Consider the following 10,854-nt stretch of genomic DNA (forward strand, 5'->3'; position numbering starts at 1 on the left):
CAAACAGTTCTATTTTTGTTTCATCAGACCAAAGGACATTTCTCCAAAAAGTACCATCTTTGTCCCCATGTGCAGTTGCAAACCGTAGTCTGGCTTTTTTATGGTGGTTTTGGAGAAGTGGCATCTTCCTTGCTGAGCGGCCTTTCAGGTAATGCGATATAGGACTCGTTTTACTGTGGATATAGATACTTTTGTACCTGTTTCCTCCAGCATCTTCACAAGGTCCTTTGCTATAATAATAATAATAATATAATATGCCATTTAGCAGACGCTTTTATCCAAAGCGACTTACAGTCATGCGTGCATACATTTTTGTGTATGGGTGGTCCTGGGGATCGAACCCACTACCTTGGCGTTACAAGCGCCGTGCTCTACCAGTTGAGCTACAGAGGACCACACTTTGCTGTTGTTCTGGGATTGATTTAGACGTTTTGCACCAAAGTACGTTAATCTCTAGGAGACAGAACGTGTCTCCTTCCTGAGCGGTATGACGGCTGCGTGGTCCCATGGTGTTTGTACTTGCGTACTATTGTTTGTACAGATGAACGTGGTACCTTCAGGCGTTTGGAAATTGCTCCCAAGGAGGTCTTGGCTGATCTGAGGTCTTGGCTGATTTCTTTTGATTTTCCCATGATGTCAAGCAAAGAGGCACTGAGTTTGAAGGTAGGCCTTGCAATACATCCACAGGTACACCTCCAATTGACTCAAATTATGTCAATTAGCCTATCAGAAGTTTCTAAAGCCATTACATAATTTTCTGGAATTTTCCAAGCTGTTTAAAGGCACAGTCAACTTAGTGTATGTAAACTTCTGACCCACTGGAATTGTGATACAGTGAATTATAAGTGAAATAATCTGTCTGTAAACAATTGTTGGAAACATTACTTGTGTCATGCACAAAGTAGATGTCCTAACCGACTTGCCAAAACGATAGTTTGTTAACAAGACATTTGTGGAGTGGTTGAAAAACGAGTTTTAATGACTCCAACCTAAGTGTATGTAAACTTCCGATTTCAACTGTATGCTTGAATTGCACTGATAATGCCACCAGACTGTGTCCACTGCCAGGCTTTGTGATGTGCCAAAAGATTTAGATTAAAAGTGGAAATGGTATGATTATTATATGACCAAGTAAATATACAGCAACATGCTGAACTGTGAGTAGCTACAACTTACATTTGAATATTAGAATTGACAATACTAATTAAAACACAATAAACAACAGATGGCTGGGATGGCCCTCATGATAAATCATACACACTAAAACTCAACAGGTTATTTACTCCCAACTAAATTGCAAAACTACTATCACTCACGATAGAAGACCAGGTTCAGTACTATTCTATTCTATTTTAAGTCTACTGTATGTCACTTGCATGTGACAGCAAGTGTGAGAGGATTTTAAGCTGAGGGCTCAGTGTGAGAAATACGAGTTTGTCACGATATTTGGAGAAAGGGAAGACATTTAAAAAATAGGCTGGTTAAAGGGTAGTTTAGCGGAAGTCTTGTATCATGTCCTGAGAGGAGAGCAGAGGATTAGTGTTCAGATCTTTCTCCGAATACATGGTGTAGTCTGCCAATGGCAGTAGCTGGCAATAGATAGACAGCCACAGGAAATGTCATCTGTTAGTTATAGTTCATGTATCGCAGCCATTGTTTATCAGCTCGATTATATATTAAACCTAGAGGGAACCTGAGTTCACTCACAGCCTCATTTGTACCCTGGATAGAGTGAGAAATGTTTTTTCTCTGTGCGACTGATTCCAGCTGCAGAGTTGGCAAAGTTAAATTCAAAACGGTACAATTTGCAATCAGACGGTCTGCAGCAGCAGTTGCTTTTGAACCGGGGCAGGAGATTAACTCAACTTTACTGAAAGGGAATGTGATGATAAGAGGTGGAATGTAACTAATCAGCACAATGAGAGCTAAAAGGGTTGACCCCAGGGCTTAATCCACTGGCCGCTGAGGGGGCTAGGCAGAACAATGTGGCCAGACTCATGTGCTTCACCCAGGAATGCATGACAATACAAAATAGCCCTCTGACAGGGTGATCTAAGCCCTCCACATACTGTAAGGTAAATGTGTATCTCTGTGTGTGCGTGTGCGTGTGTGTGTGTCTGTGTGTGTGTGTGTGTCAGCGTGTGGGGGAGGGCGATAGAGAGAGTGTGAGAGTGTGAGAGTGTTGATGGGGTGATCATGACTGATGCACAGAGGCATGTACTGTTGGCTACAGTAGCACTGTAACACTGTACATCATCAGATCTATTCTTGTGGTGCAGTGAAATTTTGACACAATGTCAATACAATATCCTATGTCTAATACAGTACATCATCAGAAAACAATGAGTAAGTAAATTACCACTAAAGGCTTGCAGTACAGTAGAAACTTAGAAACTTTGAGAGTTCCTACCTTTGGCTGTGATGGAGCCGGACTGTTGGTGTCCCTCCTCCAGGGGTGTCTGCTGGACAGGTTTGGGTCGCACTACATGTAGGTTCCCCTCACTCCCAGCCCTCATCAGCCTCTCCCCGACCCGCAGCATACAGGAGCGGTTACCCGCCGGGCAATCCTTTCTCTGAGAGGGCTGCTTGGACCCTGCCGATGAGGGTCTGCCCAGCCTGGACGACTTGGATGTCATCTTTCCACCGCCAAGAAGAATTCCGGTCAGATACTCCAGGACGTCTTGTATATCCCTCTGGCTGGCTCCTCTCTCTCACACACTTCTGTCAGTCAGTCAGTCCAGTTGGTAATCAAACTCTCAGTAGTCTGAGAGTGCCAAGCCTTGACCGGACACGGAGGCTGAGCTGTCTGTCGCCTACAAGAAAAAAGTATCTTCAGACAAAGCCCAGCTCCTTAGATAGACTGTAGTTCATCAGCATGATTCCACATGTGCAATCTGCTGTGCTGTGCCTTGCAGTACAACGGTCTGCGAGTCTGCATTGGGAGAGTCAGAAGCCTTACAAGCTCTCTCTCTGTGTCGCTGTCCTGTTGCTGTTGCTGTCCCTCTCTCTCTCGCTCTCACTCTCTCTCTCTTTCAGTTAATCTCTTCACATGCTTATAGTAAGTGATCCTTAGATGATCCCACGCTGGTGACAAATTACCTCTAATCTAGTCAAACGGATACCAGGGGTATAAGTAAAACCCATCCTTAATATGAAGGTAATCTCAGCACGGAATGTTTAGCCTACACAGTATTAACGGCATAAGGCTGCAGAGAGCACAGATGATTACAGTTTGACAGTTGTCCTGCTTCTGCTGGGTAGGCATGGATGCCAGCACATGCAGGCAGCTACAGCCTCACTAACAGAGAGGCAGATATGTTCTATAGTGTAGTGAGCTCTGCTCTCTGATAGGCTGCCTCAGGGAAATCTGCTTGCTGGTTAGTGGAGAGTTCACATCATCAGAGACTACAGATATAGAGGTAAACCGACAGACAGACTAACAGATAAGTTGACATTTAAGATAATGGTAGGCTACATAGAGACAACAGGGAATTGGTTCATTGTTAGAATATCTCAGAATAATGAGTGGTTTTTTGGGACAAAATCCAAACAGTTGATGTGCGTTTAGATGACAGGAGAGATTGGATGTGTTAGAAAATGCCATGACAGAAAACAGTAACAACTAAAAAAAGGTGGATACAAATAAATAGCATATATTACAAGTAAATTAAAAAGCTGGTTATATATCAAATAAAACACCTTATTTGACAATAAAAGGTCAGATAAAACACCTTACATTGCGTCCACATGTCAAAATCCACCTGAATAACATGACATGAAAGCGTCTAGAAAATCAAACCCCAGTATAACAAACTCACCCAGAAAAATCTGAAACGTGTAAGACACTCAAAAAACACCACAGGGCAAGAGACATAATGCAGATGTGCTGCCATGCGAGCAAGTCCTCTGTCCTGCCCTCGTTTGAAGGGTCGGGAGCATTCAGGAATTATAACTGACCCAGCGATGCTCCCAGCCTCCATAGCCTAAAGAAAATTAGGATGTGACAGTCGGATAAACAGAGCCAGGAAATCACAAATGAAAGCCATCATGTCAATCAACTGAACACACTCGCTAATCCTTCTCTGTGGGCACATTTAGAAAACATACGTATGTAGATTATGTTTAAATAATCCCTTCTATTAAAAGAGTATATGTAGGTTATTGTGGTGAAATTTATCTGTCTGTGTTGCTGGTTGGAACTATCCTCCTCCTCATAGCCACAGAAACCAACAGTACAGGACCTAAATGTGGGGTAATGGACTGTGGTTCAGCCCTGTGGCTCAGCTTCTCAGTAAACCAGTGATCTCCACCCTCCCTATCCTACTGGACCTCCTGGAGTTAAACTAAATGATCTGTATTACTATCCTCTATAAAGTCCTGGCCGCTTCACAGTTAAATGACCCAGTTCAATCATATAGTATAAGGGACCGATTATCTCTGTAGTGGTGGTGGAATTAGAGACTCTTCCATTGGACTGTTCCCTCATCATGATACTGACACGGGATGGTCAAACTTCATCACTACAGGAACAGCCCTGAGTGGCTCCATGGCATTTGGTCATCAGAAAGCTCTGCATTGGTAACAGAAGTCCCGAAATATTGGTGACTTAACATTTCTATGGCACTGAAACATCGAAGGTAACTCCTGCCATAACCATTTCTGTTGGGTGAAACTGGGTCACTGAAATTCTTACCTTCAAATTGTAGGCTAAACATGGCTTGGAGACTATTCTTGTCTTCAGTAGAGAAGACAGACCCCAGACTATCTGAAACACAGCCAAATAATTCCTCAATTTTAGATTCACGAACAGGACAGTCGCAACTAAGTATATTATTTACTGACAATCATTTCAGATGCATGTTTATTGTTAAAATCACTGCCCCCAAAATGACCCATTGTGCAATTTTCCCGAGACCAATTTAAATGTTATAGTCTACTAAATGCTAAAACACTATGTTCTAAAGTGTACACACAGTTTATGCAATACAGAAGCATAGGACCGTATTGATTAGATGCATCAATAATTGTCATCATAATAATTAAGATAACTGTCCTCTGTATCATGTATAGGTTTGTGGTCTATTTGCAGGCTAATGTCCAAAAAGATCTCCCACCACATGTTACAGAGGGAGCCACTTTCTGCTGTCATGATTCTCTGAAGCACACGAATGGCTTTAATAGGGGTTTATTTTCAGCAGCTCTGCTCTCTCCCTTCATGTCCTGAGGAAGGGCCAAGGGGGTTTCCCTTGCCCTGAAAAATAGCACACACACACAGGCCAGGAAGCACACAGAGGTCCCTAACTATGCTCTCCGGGTAATAGGAATATGACCTGGCACAAGTAGTATGACCAGTATGTGGTGGGCACTTAAGTGGGCACTGTTTTACAATGGGGCAATAAATAAACTAAATAAAGCCATGTATAGAAACACCAGAAACATTATAGGGAATGCATAAACATCTATACCACTGAGGGTTAAACATCATCTTTATGTAGCTAATAGCCAATGACAGGTGTTGATAGCGTGACACATTCTGTACTTTTCACAGCACATTGCTCACACAGGCTATAGGGTGATTTTTTCAATGTAAGTGAATGTAAGTATGTACTGTGTTCTTAAATATCCAAAATCTATTGTGTAGAACCAGATAATTGTTGCTCTACTCTGGTGTTGTTATTGATACTGAATGACTTATTTAAGGTGGGGTCCTGGAACCAGCATTTTTTAAAGGAGTAAGTGTCTTCTCATAGCACTCTCTGAGGCCCTCGTGTGGCCATTCATGAGTATCATATTTGGTACATTTTTCAAACCCTTTCTAAAATGATTGGCTGTTGGAAGAAGCCTCACCTCTGATTACAACAGTTTTACTTTAGAGTAGTCATATACTATGCTTCATCAGTCAATGTAAAATCATATTTTAAGTACCAAAACATTACATTACATGCAACATTAACTTGTTGGTTTCTGAATGAAACCAACAAACCATTCAGCTATTTTCAGGAGGGCTCAGAGAAACAGAGGGCCCTTTATTCCTGCTTGCCAAGTGGCTTATGGTTTATTTACTTTATTCCCACTCTTGGCCACAGAAACTGATGGATACGTCCAGGAGAGTTTACTATCACAGAGAAATGACAAAGGACAGGAAGGGAGGAAATGTATTCAAATAAAGTGTTTCCTCTCCACTAGGCCCTGATATAAAAGTGTCGCCAATTCAGTCAATTTCTCCACAGACTGGGCATAAAGTTGTGTGTTATAAGTCGTGTGTCATAATCATTAAGGAGTCATTCTAGTTTTTTTATGTAATTGAAGCACATTGTAATGGTCTCAACCAAGAACGCCTTCAGAAAGTATTCAGACCCCTTGACTTTTTCCACATTTTGTTACGTTACAGCCTTATTCTAAAATTGATTAAATCCTTTTTTTCCCCCTCATCAATCTACACATAATACCCCATAATGGCAAAGCAAAAACAGGTTTTCTGATTTTTTTCCTAATAAAAAAAATATAGATAATCTGAAATATAACATTTACATAAGTATTCAGACCCTTTAACTCAGTACTTTGTTGAAGCACCTTTGGCAGCGATTACAGCATCGAGTCTTCTTGGGTATGACGCTACAAGCTTGGCACACCTGTATTTGGGGAGTTTCTCCCATTCTTCTCTGCAGATCCTCTCAAGCTCTGTCAGGTTGGATGGGGAGCGTTGCTGCACAGCTATTTTCAGGTCTTTCCAGAGATGTTCTATCGGGTTCAAGTCCGGGCTCTGGCTGGGCCACTGAAGGACATTCAGAGTCTTGTCCCGAAGCCACTCCTGCGTTGTCTTGGCTGTGTGCTTAGGGTTGTTGTCCTGTTGGAGGGTGAACCTTCGCCCCCAGTCTGAGGTCCTGGGCGCTCTGGAGCAGGTTTTCATCAAGGATCTCTCTGTACTTTGCTCCATTCATCTAGTCCCCCAGTCCCTGCCGCTGAAAAACATCCACACAGCATGATGCTGCCACCACCATGCGTCACCGTAGGGATGGTGCCAGGTTTCCTCCAGACATGACGCTTGGCATTCAGGACAAAGAGTTCAATCCTGGTTTCATCAGACCAGCGAATCTTGTTTCTCATGGTCTGAGAGTCTTTAGGTGCCTTTTGGCAAACTCCAAGCGGGCTGTCATGTGCCTTTTACTGAGGAGTGGCTTTCGTCTGGCCACTCTACGATAAAGACCTGATTGGTTGAGTGCTACAGAGACGGTTGTCCTTCTGGAAGGTTCTCCCATCTCCACAGAGGAACACTGGAGCTCTGTCAGAGTGACCATCGGGGTCTTGGTCACCTCCCTGACCAAGGCCCTTCTCCCCCGATTGCTGTGTTTGGCCGGGCGGCCAGCTCTAGGAAGATTCTTGTTGATTCCAAACTTCTTCCATTTAAAAAGAATGATGGTGGCCACTGTGTTCTTGGGGACCTTCAATGCTGCAGACATTTTTTGGTACCCTTCCCCAGATCTGTGCCTCGACACAATCCTGTCTCGGAGCTCTACGGACAATTCCTTCGACCTCATGGCTTGGTTTTTGCTCTGACATGCACAGTCAACTGTGGGACCTTATATAGACAGGTGTGTGTCTTTCCAAATCATGTCCAATCAATTGAATTTACCACAGGTGGACTCCAATCAAGTTGTAGAAACATTACAAGGATGATCAATGGAAACAGGATGCACCTGAGCTAAATTTTGAGTCTCATAGCAAAGGGTCTGAATACTTATGTAAATAAGGTATTTCTGTTTTTTATTTTAAATACATTTGCTAACATTTCTAAAAAAACTGTTTCGCTTTGTCATTATCGGGTATTGTGTGTAGATTGATGAGGGAAAACCTATATTTAATCAATTTTAGAATAAGGCTGTAACGTAACAAAATGTGGAAAAAGTCAAGGGGTCTGAATACTTTCCGAAGGCACTGTAATATGACTGAGGCTCCCCTTCTCAAAAGGCTTGTGACCATTACATATCCTATTTCTATGCCTGTGATGTCATCACATAAGACATCAGAGATGATGTTGGGGGGAACAGATGATATAATATTATGGAACTAAAATATTTGTAATCTGAATAATATACAATTAATATTCTGCCCCTTAAAATCATCAGTTTTAAACCTTCTGTATGACAACACTCATCTGCTCCCACAAACAAACCATATGTCAGATTAAAACCTCAAAGTGTCAGATGCTCCTAAACCTCTGACTAAGTAATTACTTTATTTATTTGCATATGGAGGCTTCGCAGTTCGGATTATTCGGTATGGGACGCCATTTGTTCCAAATATACACATTTCCTCTGTTGTGATGTTATTGTCGCTGGCTGTTGTGGGTGGGTTGGCCTAAAAGAGCTTTGTTTTGATTTATTTTCTGTCCAATCTGGCCCTCTGTGTGTGGACCATGTTGTGATCCCATGGGGTTCATTTGCTGACTCTGTCCCCTTAACACATAGCCTGCTGTGGGCTCTGTCTGCCTCTGAATGATTGGGTCATGTGCTGCTAGGCTTAATCTATTTTTTGCCTGGGGTATTTAGTGATTTCATCATGCCTTGGCTTTCCCCACTTGAGCTATGATGTCAACTTTTACTCTCTAGTCTATTTTATAGGCTACAGCTATGTGAGGTGATATTTTGGATGTTTCAGATTCTTTGTCTCAAAGCAAGATGACACTTGATTCTGATTAAATCATACAGTAATAAATTGAAAATATGAATGTTGATGATTGTACATTTATTTTATTAATTTTTTTATGCTGCTTGGAAATTATATACTTTATGTTATGGCAACAGTGCTGTTGGATAATTGGCTGAGTGCCCAACTCTGCCTTGGTTGGTGGAGTATTAAACAACAGCTTTGCTGACTTGAATAGAACAGAGTACTAATAATATCTAATACTGGGGTACTGCATTACAAATGCCATGCAAGCGGTTGTGGTTATTATCATTACAAATGTGTTACTTAGGCCTACAGATTACACATTTAACTTTACCACAATAAACAACAAAATGTGATAAACGTGCAGTTTATCGTTGCAAGATCAAATTCCCCAATGAGTTACTATGCTATCACCACTAGAGGGCAACACGTATTCTAAAACTGCACCTTCAAATCACTGTTACAAAGGGAGAATCTAAATTGGATTTCAGCGATTCCTCGCATCCTCTCGTCTGTCCTCTCCTCGCCTCCTTTTGAAAAAGGTAAAAGGTAATCAGATGTGCAGAGAAAAATTGGAAAAGAATGTGCTTGTATGAAATGAAACTCTCCTTTCTCTCTAGCTCGTCGTCAGGCAAATTCAATCACATAGGTGGAATCCCAAAATACATGTGTTAAGTGCAACAACAAAAAAATAGATAGTTGTGCTATACATTTTAAGAAGCATATTGCTTTTAAATGTGTGCATGCTTTTCTCATCTGAGAAAACAACAGCTGTTTCAAAAGGTGTGTGGTGGATTTAACAACTCTTCTGCAGTAGGATACACCTGAGCATCCTCTGCTGGAGGAGACATTCAAGAAGAGGAGCAAACTCCCCCGTTCATATTGACACTCTCCTACATATGGCGACAGCTTAACAGTTTTTCCGGGTCACCTCCTCACGGAGGAGTGGAGGAGAGGACAGACTTTCACTCAATTGAGAATCTCTCAAAATATCAGTCATTCATAGGCTGAACCATTTTAATTCTATGGAAATGGAAAGGTAAATCACAATAGAACAGAAAAAACATAGTACAATTTTGCTCCTATGCATAATCAACAATACAATTGCTCTGAAAGATGAAATGTCGGACTAGCCAACCGACAATGTTGTTTAATTTGTTTAGAATTTATTATGTTGCTGACACAACATCTATAATGAATGTTGACTATAACACATAAGCAAAGTCTACTTATAGAATTACAACAGTAAGGGCCTATGCAAAGGGCAAAACAAAATCTTGACGTCTTTAAACTGTCAATTATAATTAAAGCATTTCAACTGCAGTGAACATGCTTTTCTTACATGCCTCTGAATTACATCAGAAACAATTATATAAATTAGTGTCAGAGGGTTCACAATGTCTCATGTTTTTTTCTATTGAAGAAACACACTTCCCAAACACTCCACAAGGGCCCTTTAGCTCCAGTCCTGTTCCACTGGTGCACTAAGCTGTCACAATCAGCAAATCAAATTACTGGGACAGCCCATTAATTCACTATGAGTAACCTATGTGCTTCATCAATAGAAATCACCAGCATTACTGAAGGAGCTGATGGGGTGAAATCTGTTTTTCAATATGTATTTGATTGTGCATGCATAATTCCTCTATCTAACCTGTGAGGATTAGATCATGTTTTTTTTTATCCATTATTTTCAAACATTGGCAAATGTGTCCCAAAATTCATCCTTTGTTCAAATTCTTTTTATCACAAAGTATTGGTTGAATAAATTAGTTATTTTTAAATCTCCAATGCATGGTGACATTTTTTTTTTAATAAGACACTTATATTTCCTGTAGTAGTCGTTAACCAGTGTTACTGAATGGAGACCCCAGTGTCGCTCTTCCTTAAAAATGTGACATTGTTCTTGGCTGCAGATGGCCTATTGTTCTCACCCAGTATGGTCAGGACAAATATGGACTCTGACAAGTTTCCCCTCAAAACCAACTGTCTGAAAAAACAATAACAATAGGTTTCAATTCTGTTTAAGTTAGTTAAACTTACAAATACTGTATGTGAACAATCATGAATACATAATACAATATCTGTGTATATTGTGAGGTGAGGTGTTGCTAAATAAGATGTTTGAGACAATTGCTTCAGTGGTGGTCAACCCCCACCCCCCACACATCCCTCCCCTGAGTC

General features: G+C 41.2%; 1 protein-coding gene across 1 annotated transcript in view; it reads right to left on the bottom strand.

Annotated features, from left to right (window-relative positions):
- LOC311098686 (sickle tail protein homolog) overlaps window positions 1–2,636 on the bottom strand; it is a gene marked incomplete at its 5' end in the record, with an annotated part of 73,575 nt that extends 70,939 nt beyond the window's left edge. Inside the window, one exon of the mRNA XM_084139226.1 lies at window positions 2,411–2,636. Within this exon, the coding sequence (XP_083995352.1) occupies window positions 2,411–2,636 (226 nt within the window). The remainder of the gene's footprint in view (window positions 1–2,410) is intronic.
- Between the last annotated feature and the right edge of the window lie 8,218 nt (window positions 2,637–10,854).

Source organism: Coregonus lavaretus, assembly GCF_964263955.1.
Source record: "Coregonus lavaretus genome assembly, chromosome: 23".
NCBI lineage: Eukaryota > Metazoa > Chordata > Actinopteri > Salmoniformes > Salmonidae > Coregonus > Coregonus lavaretus.